The sequence below is a fragment of the Fulmarus glacialis genome, unplaced genomic scaffold (genome assembly GCF_000690835.1).
Source record: "Fulmarus glacialis isolate BGI_N327 unplaced genomic scaffold, ASM69083v1 scaffold7043, whole genome shotgun sequence".
Lineage (NCBI taxonomy): Eukaryota > Metazoa > Chordata > Aves > Procellariiformes > Procellariidae > Fulmarus > Fulmarus glacialis.
Window position 1 is genome coordinate 32,878 of NW_009203509.1, and position 14,862 is coordinate 47,739.

At 50.1% G+C, this 14,862-nt stretch overlaps 1 protein-coding gene across 1 annotated transcript in view; it reads right to left on the reverse strand.

Moving 5' to 3' along the window:
- The window catches only part of LOC104074512 (plexin-A2-like), an 86,361-nt gene that overhangs the window by 28,935 nt on the left and 42,564 nt on the right, over window positions 1–14,862 (reverse strand). Inside the window, exons 6-8 of the mRNA XM_009574656.1 lie at window positions 14,087–14,240; window positions 12,787–12,883; window positions 9,215–9,329 (exon numbers count right to left, since the gene is read on the reverse strand). Of these exons, the coding sequence (XP_009572951.1) occupies window positions 9,215–9,329; window positions 12,787–12,883; window positions 14,087–14,240 (366 nt within the window). The remainder of the gene's footprint in view (window positions 1–9,214; window positions 9,330–12,786; window positions 12,884–14,086; window positions 14,241–14,862) is intronic.

Genomic DNA, 14,862 nt, shown 5'->3' on the forward strand with positions numbered 1-14,862 from the left:
TTCGGGGAAGTGGAGTATGTCCAAGGACGGGAGGATTTGGTTGCAGTCAGTATCCAGAAGAGTAGTGACGGCGTTTTCACAGATGGGATTAAGCACCCTAATCCTGATCCCCCTGTGCCTTCTGAAATTCTGTCTAGTCTGCAGAACTGGCCTTTTCTTTTAGGAACCGTAGCAAAGGGTTTGGCATGTGCAATAAACTCAGAGCCTCCTCCAGCAAACAACATTTGTAAAGGTCTTATGGCTTTCAAAAAAGTGTCTGTCCTTGGATCTGAGGAGGAATCTGCCTCAGAGGAAGGAGGACTGAAAAAAAATCTAATTAATTTTTGTACAACTGTATCTCAATATGTATCAGAGGGGCGGATGCTGGGCCGTGACCAGGAGTGCCACACGTCCCCTCACGCATAGTGAAAACAGCAAAATTATCAACAAGCGATGGCACCTGCAGATCTCCTGCCACTGGGTGTTCAATGCAGAGACCCTCAGAAGAAGAGGAAGGCCAGCCCAGAAGATACCAAACAAGCTCTGATGCCCCTGGGATCTGAGGCTCCGGGTCTCTGCCTTCTTCACAGCGCCCTTTGGGCTTCAAAACCTTAAGCCTCCAACTCTTCTGGACACGGATCCTTCAGGCACCCTAAGCCTTTTTACATTAGCCTGGAAACAGCAAACCCAGCCTGCCAGGCGGCATAGGGACCCTGAGAGCCCCACGGGCAGGCGGGAGGTGATGTCCCAGCCGAGCTCAGCGATTCAAACAAATGGGCAGCAGCTCCCGCTGCAGATCAAAGTCCTTCTGCACCTCTGGGACGCAATCGGGACCTGCTCCAGGAATGCATTTTTCCAAGTCAAATGCAAATTCTGAAGAATGTTACAGCCAGAGCCTTACAGTGCCATCCATCACCCTGCCAGGCCAGAGCAAAGGCATTTGGGGAGACAACCAGAAACAGCGAGGGACGCTGAGCTCCAGGAGTGGGGAGAGGCTGCTCAGCGGGAGTCCAGAGGAGGGAGGGGGGGGCTGGCACAAAACAGCACAAAGACATTTCACTTCAGGGCTTTCCTGATTAGGAACCGAAGCCTCTTGCAGGAAAGAGGAGATTAAACAGGTCCTGCTCCTGCAACACCAGGCACGAGGCTGGCTGACAACCGCCCGCAGAGCTGCAAATGAACCCTCCTCCAGCGGGAGGGGAGCTTCACCAACCGCTGCGGGAGTGAAATGGACTCCTCCCTGAACCCCAAAGGTTTCCAAAACTGACCTAAAGGCATTAAATAAAGGTGACATTAAATAAAGAATGGTACTTCATCCTTGATGGTCATTTTATGAACACGTTAAGGCTCAGGAGTTCTCAGCTAGAGGCAGTGAAAAATGAGTAGGGATGGTTCCTCAGTCCCTGAAAACAGCCTGATTTTTGAATGTACAAAATACCATGAAAGTGGAAGCAGTTATTAAATTTTCCATTGAAAACCACGTGAAAATACTTAAAACATCTGTGTGATTGCAATAAAGAGCAAAGAAAAGAGCAAAATGCTGCTGCCTCCAAAACTATATATTCGGAAAACTAAAGCACAGCAATTAAAACATTAAGTACGGAGAAGTGTGATTTGTTTCTACTTCTGCTACTATCTGGCCAAAATAACGCAATTGTAAATTAATAGCAAGTTTTAATATTGCAGTAGCTCAAGACTTTGTTATGCAAGATGCTGGATGCAAAATAAAAAGAAACTCTCCCTGCAACCATCATTCTACATATGAGCAGATCTCCCGTTCCCCATAAGCACAAACTACATGTCTAAATGATACTCTGAGATGAAGTCCAAAAAAAGACCTATCAGTGCCTGGTAATTGTATGACATTCCTCCCATAAGTTCTCAACATCCTAAACATTATCTCTTCATAACACACTGGGAGATAGAGCTTTTCCTCAATTTATATACCAGGAACTGCAACACGCACAGACAAAGGCTCTGACCGTCAGAAGTATTTACATTCTGTTTCGCTCTAATTTGCTTTGATCTAATGGAACTAGGTACCTAAGTACCTGTGAGTATCTGACACTAAATGATTAATCCCAAGCTAAAGTAGAAGTTTTAGAAAAAAATGAACTGATGCCTCCCTTCCTTCTGCCAAATCCCAGACTGGCATCCCAAGCCCTTTGCCACCCTGCCTAGCAATTAAAGTAAATCATCCGGATGGCAATGCAACGAGAGCCATCCTCACCAGGCTCCCGCTAGGACTGTGTATTCAGGGAGAAAATCCCCATCTCTCACTAATGGCCATTAAGCACGCCAAGCCGCGCTCCCTCTCCAGCTCACAGCCAGACTGATGGGATGTTGTTTCGCTACTGGCTCAGGCAAGTTGTAAATGAGAAACAGATGCTACCCCAGTTTGGAGAAGCCAGTAGCTTAAACTGCTGCCTCATAAACCTTTTTAGTGGCACTTTTCCGTATATATTTTTTATTTTATTTCTAACAGGGACTTTCACGGATTAACAGCCAAGAGTGATTTTAAACTCCAACGGCCAGAAAGTGGGCTGTGCTGGGCAGGAAAGAAAAGCCCTGTTCTGCAGTGGAGCAGGTTTGCAGGCTGGAAGGGAATGCCACCATAAAGCTCTGCTCTGAGGTTCCTGCAGACCCTGGTATGATGGACCCAGCTCAGCCTTTACACTACCACCAGCAAACCCCTACAATTCATGGCGTTTTCCATCCAACTCCCAGCTTGTCCGAGCTGACTTTGCACGCACGTTCCTTCCTCCTCGTCATGCACCGCACACCTGTACCACCTTCTACTTGAGATCTGACTGCATTTAAGGTTTTGCATACCTCAAAGGTTTTGCAACCTCAAAGCCGTATTGAGGACCAGTGGGAGAGAAATGGCTCCGCTCTGTGGAAAGGTCCCCAGAGGTCCCCAGCCCTGTGGAAAGCCCGTGTTTGGGAGGAAAGGCATCCTGGAGCCATAGAATCTTTTATCACATTATGATTGAAAACAAAAAATCTCCAACCACATCACCAGTGGGAGAACCTCAGTGCACAGTCCTGAAAATAATGAATATGTTATGGACCATTATCCTTCCTGGCCACTGCCATTCGTGAGACGACTGTTAAAGAAATGCTTCTTCCTTTAGAGACATGGGAGAGGACTTACAGTTTCAAATCTGCTCTGTAGTGCTGAAAATGCTGGTAGCAAGAATTGTTCTGCTGTCATTAGAGATGAGTAGGACATAATAGATTTTTTTCCTTTGCTTTCAGTGGGAGAAAAATGTCAGATTGGGATTCTGGCGAAAAAAAGGCATGCAGCCTGTGAGTGCATGCCACTCAGGGAAACACCGAGAAAGGCAGCCCCTCTGTGTTGGCTGACAGCTACAGTGATCACACTAATAAGGGGATATACATTTTGGGATGGAGGGATATGTAGGAAGATGCCACACTACCGAAGCCCAGCGCATTTCGTGGGGAGCCACATTGCTGCTGGCAATTGCTGCTGAATTTATCAGATGAGTGAGTGAAGCCGCAAAACCTGCAGGAGCTTGCGGAGGGCGCGGGGCTTGCTTGGATGCGGCACGTGTTGCAGAAGCACTGCTGGAGACCCCCTCTTCTCTGTTTGTGCCATTTCCCATCCAGGCTCATTGTTCAGCTTTCAGGTCTTTTTTTCGTTTGTTTTTTAAATTGCTGCCGCAGTGATGTACACGCACGTCCCTGCACACACAGGCCTTCCCACGGAGCGTGTGGGAGCGCGTACGGGTCCCACGAGGGTGCTGCTGCAGTAGCGCCTGGGTCCCGCGCTGCGCACACAGAGCTGAAGGGGGTGATGCCACGTGGCATCAGCCTGGCAGGTTGGTTTGTCCATTCGCCACCTCTTCTACGTGCTACCTGATCTAAAAGCCAGTGCTAACAAATTATTTTGTTAGAGGTATATTGTCAGCTTTAGCAATGCCTCTGTCAATGTTTATTCACTTTATAGGAATTCCGTGATGAACTGGGAAGCGGTTGGCAGCACCAGTCCTGCTGTTGGGATCGAAGCTGTGTGGCTGTGGCAAAGGTTCCCTCGTGGTTATAAGTAACGAGACCATCCCTGGTTTGCAGGGCTCAGGTCTGGGCGCTCGATTCTGCACTTCACCATGCTAGTGCCGAGAAGAGCTGATGATCCAGAAAATACAGAATAAAAGGGAGAATTGCAGCCAGTGGAATATACAATTTGTTCGATAATCAATTTACTGTGTTTTTTAATTCATGAGAAGTAAATCCTGCAGTGAGTTAGAAAGGCCATTATTGCCTCCTCTCGCTAAACAAACACATGCTGAATCCTCTCATTATCCTTCTTGACTTCTGTACGCTAGAATAAACACAAATCAGAAGATCTGCTGGAGAAAGACAAGACTCCGACGCATGAGCGGCACAGACTCTTGGGGAATATTCTGTGTATGAAGTATCATCACACAATTTACAAAGACATTTTATGCTTCTCCAACACTTTTTAGCCTCAAAGACTCCAAGGTCTACAAATACCTTAAAGACCCACGATATGCATCTGTCTGTGGAGTAGAACAGAGCACCCGTAGTTATTATTTGTGTTTAACAGAGCAGTTTTAGTAGGTCAAATCTTCGTGCTCTTACTTGGAAAAAATTGCCTAGAAATGGCAAGCATTTCTTTTGACTATGGGATTTAGCCCAAATGGAAGAAAATATAACATTTTCGTACTTTTCATCTTGAAAAAAACCCCACCACAGACGCTAACTTCCTACACACATTTTAAAGTTATAAATATAAACGAATCTGGCACATGAATGTAAACCCCTGGCTAACAGTTGTGTTCCCAGTGATATAAATTACGGTCCCCATCACTCATGGAAACACATTATTCTTCATTTATGCTACTGGAAAGGAGAGCAGACCTTGCTCCTTAGAAACCCAACATGAAAAGAAAGGCAACCGAGACTTTTCTCACTGGTAAATTCCCACCCAACGCCCTTTCGTCCGGAGCTCTGTGCTGTATGCGCGTGCTGTAACCCGGGTCTTCGCCGTTAATTTATGAAGTACTGTGATATTTACAGCCATGCAAAACACGGAAGGCTGGGGAGCCTACTTCTTTCCCATAAACAACCCTTCCTGTACCAGCGGTGAGGGTAGGAGCCATTCCCTCGAACATGGCCAGGTTACAGGTGGGAACACTCCCTCCGGCTCCCGGCAGCGCTCCCATCCCCTGCAGCCCTGTGGAGCACCTTCCTGCGTGGCTCTTTCCCCCTCCAAACACCAAACACTAGGTTATACACACCATAAATCTACTGATGGAAAAAGTGTTGCCAATAAGCTCAAACTAATCTTCTCAAACCGACATGAGTTAATCTTGCTGCAACTGGGCTTTTTGTTACTATTGGTTTCTGACAAACACACCTCTCCAGAAGTTCGATGTGACCCAGCAAAGTCATTTGCTGACTTTGGTGGACTTAGATGTGGCTCCGAGTTATCTCCTGCACATCATAGTTTCCATTCAGATATTCAATGGTGGGGATTGTAAGGACAGATATGAGGAAGGTTTGATTTCGTTTTATTTCCTTCAAGGCACATCAAGCAGCACTCAGCATCCAAGGGCACAGCCAGCTGCAAAGGTGTTGCTCTAAAAGCAATGAGAATTTAAAGGAGTCAGACCAGAGCTGAAATCTGGCTCTGCACTACGCTCCCAGAATCTGAAATGCTCCGTCCCCGATTCAGCATCTCACATGTGGAAATGGCATTATCTGTACACAGTGGACATCAAAGAGGGATGGGATCCCACATTCTGGGAAACTAATAGGATTTATTTGGTCCTAGCTCTCCATTGGGATGGGGTGTAAGGACATATTTATGTATCTACATTCCTCTTTATCTGCGTGTTTTATACATTTAGAGAGAGACATCTTATAGTCTCAGACACACACAAACCCAACCACCTCAGACACATTAAAATTGTATCATAGGCCTCATCTGAAGCTTTGCAAAGTGAGACAATCAGCGCTTCACACCCACGAGACCCCTTCTTGGAGAAACCCTGCTTTTGGGGGTGCAAGCCAGCCCCAGACCTTTGCCTTCCTATTGCTCTTTGGATAGCAGTGTCTACGCAGGCACCTTCTGCGGACAAATGAAGCCTCAGGCTAAGAAAAGGCTGAGAAAAGAGAGTTGCTTGTCTAATTATTAACTCCTAGAGAACTGGCCACCTGGAAACAGAGGCCTCAAAAGAGTTGGGTTTACCCCATGTCAGAAACTTCCCACCAGACAGAGGATATCAAGAACAGCCAGCTCTGCCCTGGAAGACATCTCTGCTTTAAAGGTCGTGAAGGGTTCTGTATTTATCTACCAACGACTCTAAACCAAACATGCTTTGCACATTTTCACTTTTGCCAATACAACAGCATGATGCAAAACAGAGATCTGACACTCAAGGTGCATCATTTACCGACGGCTTCACAGGCCACTCACTACCCCTGCCAAAGCACCAACCCGTCTTCGGAGGCTTCCTCTGCATCCCCCACGTCTACCGCTGAGCTCTGCCCTTGGACGTCAGCAAACAATTCCTGTGGACACGGCAGGCGGAGAGACAGAAAAAGCTTGTTCTCTTGGCTGTATTTTCATGGAAAGCAGGGCAAAAAGGCAGCATTTAGCTTGGCCAATACAGCCAGAAGATTGCAAGGAGCAAGTGTACAGCTCATGAAGAAGGGCTTTCTTTCCCCCATCACCCTGTAAAGTGGCTGAGGCTTTGAGCTCTTTTCCCTTCTCAAGACAGACAACTCCTAGGAGCATCAAAGGGAGTTCGTTACACATCGAATCCCACTGGGACACAAATTCTGATGGGCCAGGAATAAAAGGGAATATTCAAGATATTTTCTCTTAAATTAAATATAAAGGCATGAGAAAATTTCCAACCCCGTGTGAACACGTGTGCAAATCTTACGTGAGAAGAGGCACACGGGACTGAAAGTAGGGCAGCACGTGCCGGTGCTGCTCCCTCCGCGGCGGAGGCATTGCCACATTATCACCGCAGCACCGGCAGCACCGCTGCGGCTCCAAACACAACCGACTCTCTGCTAGGGAGGGAGCGATGTTGGTAAGCACAAACATTTTGCTAATACATCAGGCCATGACACAATGAGAACATTGTGATCTGAATTGTTTTAAGAGAGAAAACACTTTACGAGGCATTTATTTCATGTCTTATGTTAGCCAGAGAGAAATGCCCACAATAAAGGCATTAGCACTGCACTGTGTACGCAAGTGGCCATTCATTTGCCTTGAATAAGCAAACAAATTAGGTTTTGGCGGCTGGTTGTGCCTGTGTGTTCAGAGGTCTGGAGAAGTCATGAAGAACAGTGGAGCATCTATATCGTTATCATCAGCCCTCATCAAAAGTTATCACCAGGAAAATGTTAGATATCACATAACATCCCCTGGTAAGAAACAACCTCTACAAGATGAAGACGACAGAGGAAGTTCTTTGGAGACGCGACAGTCCTGTGATCCCAGCAGGAACTGGCAGAGATACCAACTCCTCCACTGGCTCCCTCTGTGTGATCTCAGGCAAGTCCTGTGCGTTCCTTCCCAGGAGAAAAACGGAGATAATGGGATTGTCCTACTTTCCCAGAGACTTGTCAAACACTTCTGAGATCATGGGGTTGAAGACCTATAAAACTGAGACTACAATTGTAAAGCCTGGGAAGACAGCGATGCTTTGAGCGTGAAGGAGAAAAAAACCCGCATCACTCAAGAGAAGGAAAAGCAAAGGTTTTTGCTTTCTCTTGTTATGTTGAAAGGAATTTTCCTGACTTTGAACTGGACTGCGAAAGCTTTTGGTTTGTCCCCAGGTGGATGCTTCTCCTTGGGCGTCCGTTCCCTTTGCCACCTGGGGCAGCTCTTTCAGGCTGCTGCGTGAGCCCCTCTTCTCGTCCCTGGCAGGTGGCAGGAGGCAGCGCCTGCTCCCAGTGACACTGTCCACCCCTCGGCTCTTGCAGATTCCCACTGAGGTACGTACACATGCAGTTCACTAACTTTTCTTGTCTTGTGCCTATGTGCCTCCTGGTAGCATTTTAACCAGAAAGACCCATGAGTTGTTGGAATTTCAAGTTTATTACTGGTTTAGCCTGGCAGCTTCAGTCACTTCTTTTTAGCGGCTCAGTGTTTTACTTTACCGACCAATCTCTCCTGCTTTTCTGTATCTCTATTACTCACTGAAGTGTCTTGATGCTGGCTAATCTTACTCTCCTTTCTTTTTCTAATATTTGTATATGTCCTCACTGCTGCCTTTCCCACTTTCCAAGACGCTCAGGATTTTCAAGCATCTTTTAAAGCCTTTTTTTTCCTTGCAGCTTTAGGACCCGCACCCATTTCAGGTGCCACAAAGCTACATGTAGGGACAATAAGGGCGAAGACCAGGACCCTACCAGCATCAGAGGCTGTATCTGCCCTGTACTTGGTGAACCTGAAGCAACCAGCAGCATGGGAATCAGAGAAGACAATGGGTGCAAAAACCCCAGACGAAGGGGTTAGTGATAACCTTTGATCAGGAATTTGCGCTTACAAACTCCTTTCCTCCATGGATCCCTCTGCCTCGGGACATATAGAGGATCTGGCAGAGCTGTTAACGGGCTATGCCTCCTTCAAATTGTTAAAAGCATTTTTGGACTTGAGCCCCACACCTTTTATTAACTGCTAAGAGAGATGGCTCCTGGTCCACAGCGCTGGAACCTGAATCAATTCTCTTTTCCAAAGTCTGGGGCTGTTCATGTCTGTAACTCCCTTCTTAATCAGTTTAGTAAGGCTCCTGCCATAAATTTCAGACCTGCCAACACAACCCACTGAACGAGTCCCACCAAGAGCTCTGCATCTGACTTGTTGCTTGCTGTCGGGTAAATCCCTGCACGCCTCGTATGTAAAGTGGAGCTGCTGAAATGCGCTGGTCTTCGAGACCCCCGAAGGAAAGCCCTACAGCAATTACAGGTAGTACTGAACCTGAGCATACCCACGTATCAGAGGTGGGATCAGCTTTGGCATTTGGGTTGAGACACATCGTTTTTGCTAAACTGATACTTTCTTGCTATACTCCTTTAAAGCTGTATCTGCAGTTTTCAATGCCAGCCAAGAGAGGAGCCCCGACCCATGGAAAGTTGAAAAACCTCACATAAGCATTGGTTATGCTAATTGTGCCATAGAAAAGCAAAGAAGAAAGAGCTCAGGAGTCCTGAAAGCCCGGTCTGGTACCTCAGAGACGTTGATCCGTCCCTCCTGAAAGGAGCACGTGGTGGGGTCGTGCGTGCAGAGGTTCCGATACTTGCACCAGTGGCAGCGGAAAGCGCTGTTCACACACGACAGGCACCTGCGGGGGAAAGGAGGAGTTAGGGAGGAGGTTATCACCTTGGGAGGTCTGTATGGTAACAGACAGGCCTAGCCAGAGGCCCAGGCTCAGGGTCCTTCATGGGAAAATAATTTCTTTGGAGGGATGTTTTGATACAACAGAAGTAACAAACAGTTTTGGGAAAACATGCACTCAAAAGACAGTCTTTAAGCAACCTCACAATTCATTCAGTAATAAAACACAAGCTGGGATTTATTGCACATCGTTGCATTGGTGTAAAATAAAGCACAATATTGCACAGACACCAGACTTGATTTTCAGTTTCTAGAAAATGGAAAACAAGGCAAGCCTGGCAAAAATTGGATCAGTTGTTTTACAAGTCAGGAATGCTTCAAGTCAATGCTAACACTTCTGCTTGGCCTCAGAGTGCAAAGAGACCAGCAAGTGCTTTTGATTCATGTTGGAAGAAATGAACTGTTTATGAAATGTTTTTGAAAGAATGCAGGCCCTTTTCAGACATGGGGTGGCCCAGCTGCCAGCAAACTGGCTGGGTGGTTTTTATTCCACACTAACTGGCTGCCAGTTAGATGCACGGTCCATGACAGCTGCTAATATTTGCAGTAACCACCTCCTCCATCTCTGAGGCCAACCCTCCGTGCCACATGGCAGCGTTTTGGTGACCGTCTGCTGGCGTAAGTGTAAGCTGTGCCTGTGGGACTCAGCTCCGCGTCGTAACCTGCGGCTCCAGAGCCCGGGGTGCTGCCTGGAGCGGGCAGTGCCCGGGGCAGGGATGCGCTGGAGCGAGCCCAGGGTCAGCGCAAACAGACGAGCATCAACCAGGGAAGCGGGAGCGTGGCCTTGGGCTGGAAATCAGAAAATGAAGAAAGCAGGTCTCCAGGCAGGGCCTCTCTCGCCAGCTGGGCAGAGGTGCCAGGGCAATGCCTCTCACAGGCTGCTGTCACGAGAAAGCGTGTTTTAATAACTCAATTGTATTTTCCTTCTGATGCATTTGTAGTGACCTTAATAGCCAAGGAAGCTTATTCTAATCATGCATATGCAAATCTGGGGAAGAATATCAAGTGCTGCAAGCTTATTTAATTACTCGTTTGTTTGACTCATTTCCATTTCGGTCTGTAGCACTTCTCCCACCTGCCCTCACCCGACCTGGCCCTGGCCTCCAGCTTTCCTGTCTAGTGCTGGTGGAGCTTCTGCCTCTCCCAGCACCGCTGGGTCCGAGGGAAGAGAACCTCTCTGATCACCCAGGCCAACGGCTTCGTTCGGCACCTCTCACTGTACCGTGGTTTTCTGGCTGCTGCTTTCAGCTCTGCTCAGCTGAGCAGGGTGAGGGGCTCCCGGCAGGATCCTGAGCTCTTAGAGACTTACACCAGGTCACCACCTTTGCTCTTTCATCCCAATCCAGCTTTCTCAAGGACCACTGTCTCTCTTTTGCTTCAGAAAGCGCATCCCTCCACCTCATCTGTTGCTTACTAAAAGGGACGTAACACAGAGGCCACCACCACGTTCCCTGACCCACCTGCAGCTCCCTCGGGACACAGGAATTCATGCACCTGAGTGCCGAGCCATCTCAGCCCGTGGGTTCACAACAGCTGGATCCAGCACAGGAGGTTTCGCAGAAACAGTCTGCAAGAGCAGCATGTTCCTGTCCAGCCTAATGCCAGCTCCCAAGAGGTACGTGCTTCGTACACCACAACCATTTCTCGTGCTGCCGCACAGCCACAAAGGGCACGGCTGCTCCCCTGCTCTCTCTAGACACCCTTGCCATTGCAATGAAGAGTCTCAGGATCAATAGGTCTCTCTTCTCCGCTGGCTGAGACCTGTATTCCTTCCTCCTTTTTGCATGCTGTGATTCATTCCTCCCAGGCTGGCTCGTGCCCTTGTTGAACTCACTGATAACGAGTCCGGTATGATGTAAGTGCTGCAGAATTTACCACCGCGTTAGCACTTTATCTCCAAACACAAGCTGGTAGAAAGGCATGGTCAGATGAAGCCAAATGACAGGCCAGAAAAGATGCATTGCCTCTCCCGATTCAAACCTCAGCTCCTAAGTGAAAATAGGGGTCCCCGTGATGCCATCCCTCATGCAAATTCAAAGCCAGGAGAATGCAGAGGAACCGCTGGAAGGACTGCAAGTGCTGTACAGCCTGACTGAGGGACAAGGACGTAAGAACAGAGCTGTGCACGAGGGTAGTGCGACAGGAGGCAGGGATCATTGGGGTAATGGATACAGACCACCACGAGAGGTAGCGTGGGTGAACTGAAGGACTGACAGCACTCCTTTCATCCCGGTACCTCTGCTCTGTGCTATGGCCCAAAACAAAATTAAAAAAACCTGAGTGCATGCGTAGAAAAACTGCAGGCCAGCCAAGCCCATCAATGCACCCAATCTTCTTCCAAGTGCAGCAGGGAAGGCCCCGTAGCTTGAGGCTTCAAATCCAGTGCAGAAAGATTGGGAGTGACCCTGTGCTGGCACTCCTTGACTCCCACCAGGCAGCTCGAGCAGCAAATCATGCTCCCGGAGCAAAGCTGGCAGCTGAACCCTGCCACGGGAGATGCTGCCCAGCCCCACGGGTCAGGCTTGCCGTTCACCATCCAACTTCTGGCAGGCCCTGCCCACATTTCATTTTGGTGCTTTTGGGCTTGCTGTGTTTCCAGAGAGAAATCTCTAAGTGCTTCAGGTCTGTAAACATGTTTTTAAGGCCAGCCAGCTGCGTGCCACCTTCCAGCGGCAGATGTGCCTGCAGGGGATACATTTCCACGATGCTCAGCAGCACCGAGGCCCCCAGCCCTCGCGCAGCAGCCCACCGTGCCTGCCGCACGCCTGGGCTGCTGTATCGGGCTCTCAGGGCTGCTCTGCCCCAACCCCAGGGGCAGACAGGCTGCAGGGAGCTCCTGCTGCCAGTGCTCTCGCTTACCCCATCTAAAATACAACCACTGTGCTCAGACCCTAGGGCTGGAGACGTCCGGGTCAGTCCCTGCCGCCGTCTCCTCCGGCGGCCATGCCCTCCTCTCTCGCCCCGTGGAGCTTCCTCGCAGCAGCCAGCACCCTGCTCTCCTCACCGGTGCAGGGCGGAAGCGCTCTGCCTCCTCCGGCTGCCCACAGCCCACCTCCCCACTGCCTGCAGCCCACCTCCCCGGACCCTCTGCTCTGCCTCCTCCAGCTGCCTGTGAAGATGCATCGAGTTCACAGTTGCGGGATCGCGCAGCTTGGGGGCACCAGCAGGTTAAGGTTTTTTCAGGCTCACTCCGCCTGGGTCTCACAAGGCAGAGAAAGCTACACACGCACCCAGAGAAGTTCAGAGAAGACGGGGACCAGTGGGCTCCCCTTCTACCGCACGTGGCTGCACCAAGCAGCGCAATAACCCCCCCGGCTGGTCCCGGCACCCAGCATCCATTTCCCAGCCCTTCCTCTTTTTAGCTGGTGTTTGGCTCCGCTGGGGGACGGGGAGGGAGCACTCACAGCTGGTGGGCACTGCAGTTGTAGAACTTGAACTCCGTGCTGACAAACGTCCTCCCTGTCTCCCGTGATTTCAGCTGCAGCACCACGCCGAACCAGTCTGGGAATGCAAACCAGAGCCCGTCAGTCCCACCAGCAGTAACGAAGGAAGCAACAGCAGACGGGGGGGGCACCCGCTCCCCGCCTGCCAGTGTGCAGAGACGTCTGCTTCTGGGGTAGAAGGTGGAAGTCGGGTTCCTTTCGTCTCCCTGCTCCCCCAGGTGTCGGGCCCCCCACCCGCAGTGAGTCTGCAGCAGTTCCCCAAGCTGGGGGCTAAGCATCCCCCCGGCCAGACCCTGCCCTTGAGCACCTCGGGGTGCTGGGCTGGCTGTCTCCAGCAATGCCTCCAGACCGAATCAGGCTTGATGGAAAAGCGCATTGGAGATGCAGGGTCTAAACGCTGCCTTGGGTCACAGCTGAAACGAGCTTGGGATCTCATCCCGTACTCTAAAGGATTCTGTCTCCAGTATAAAAACACTAATTCGGTCTACTCTGGGAAGCAGCCCAAGACTAGAATAGGAGACAATGCTGGAAACGAGGGCGTTAGTGAAGCTCTTTAGGAGCCTCAGCACTGGGTTAATTAAGAGCAGATCGCTCTTCTGGAGCTGCTGTGGGTAAGCCTACGCTAGCCCTGCTACCGCAGCGGCTCTCAGCCCCCAGTGTTCACCAAGTCTCAGGCTCCATATAATGCCTTACAAATACAAAGATATCAGCAGGGAAAAACAGTTGACACCTGGAAGGATGCCAAGGAGAAAACGAGTTTTAAGCAAGTAGCATTTTGGTTACGGGAAGAGAAAATATGACAGCAGTGACATTAATGAAGAAACAACCCAAAGATCAGGACCAAAAAATAGAAACTGCATCCACCTACTCGTGGGTGCTGAGCCAGGCTGAGGGGAGGGCTCCTGCTTTCCAGATCCACCCAGCGTGGCAAGGCTGCGAGGCCCTGCCCCACTCACGAGCCACCCCGGGGGACAGACGGCTCCTGTCCTGTCTCAGGGAGTTGTCTGGCAGCGCAGGGACAGTGTAGGGACAGGGCAAGCACGAGGTGCTGCCTGCTCCCAGCCTATGTTTCCCTGGGTGGGATGCATTTCTTAAGGACAAAGCATATTTAGCTCCCTGGGTTCAATGGTCTTTGACAGGAGCATGAATTTCTCCAGCAGCAGCCCAAAGGGTCTGCTCCACCCAGCAGATACTTCCAAACCTGTGTCGCACTGTCTGGTGGCACAGACATCGTATTGCTGTCCAGAAGTCAGTTACTTACCCTGATCCACAGGTATGGCAGGAACATCTTTCGCTGCTGGCGAAACACACACAACCCGGCTGCCCGAAACCTGCCCTTCCACCTCCGTCAGGTTTCCGAAGAGGCAGGTGACCCCAGCCGTCAGGTCTGGAGCATCGCTGACCAGCAGGCTGAGCTGCAGCCGGGGAGAGGAGGGGCAGAGGGGAAACAAAACACAGCCAGTGACCTGTTAGCAGGCAGAGCTGCCTGAGTTTCCTTTGTATTTTCATTTCTTGCTGTATTCCCATTCAGTACCGACCCCCTTAAATTACCCGTCCACCCACAGGAGGCAGCCAGCTGCCCTTTCATGGGAAGTGGAGGAGGAAGAAGAAAGCCAAGGATGCAGGTTCCTTATGGATACAAAAACACCTTGCTGAGCCTTTGGGTACTGCAGTTCAGGAAAGGTGGCAATGGCAGCTTTTTGTCCCCCTGGTTGCTCTACAGAAGCATTGCCACCCTCATTGCCCGCGTCAGGAACCTGTGACAGCAGTAGCAGTGCATTGCCTCTTACGCCTGAGAGCAGCAACAACCCTCTGCACGCACAGCAGCTCGAACAATCTCCCTGAGCTGCAACTGCCCCACAGCACAGGGAGAGACAGCCCTGCCCTGGGCACGCGTGGCCATCAGAAAGGAGCAAGCCCCCACAACCCCAGCGCGAATGGGGACTGTCCCCATGGCAAACCAGTGCCTGAAGGGGTGAGTGCCCTCCCAAGAGCCCCGTGCCATTTCGACACGAATGCCAGTGGGCAGGGGGGGCA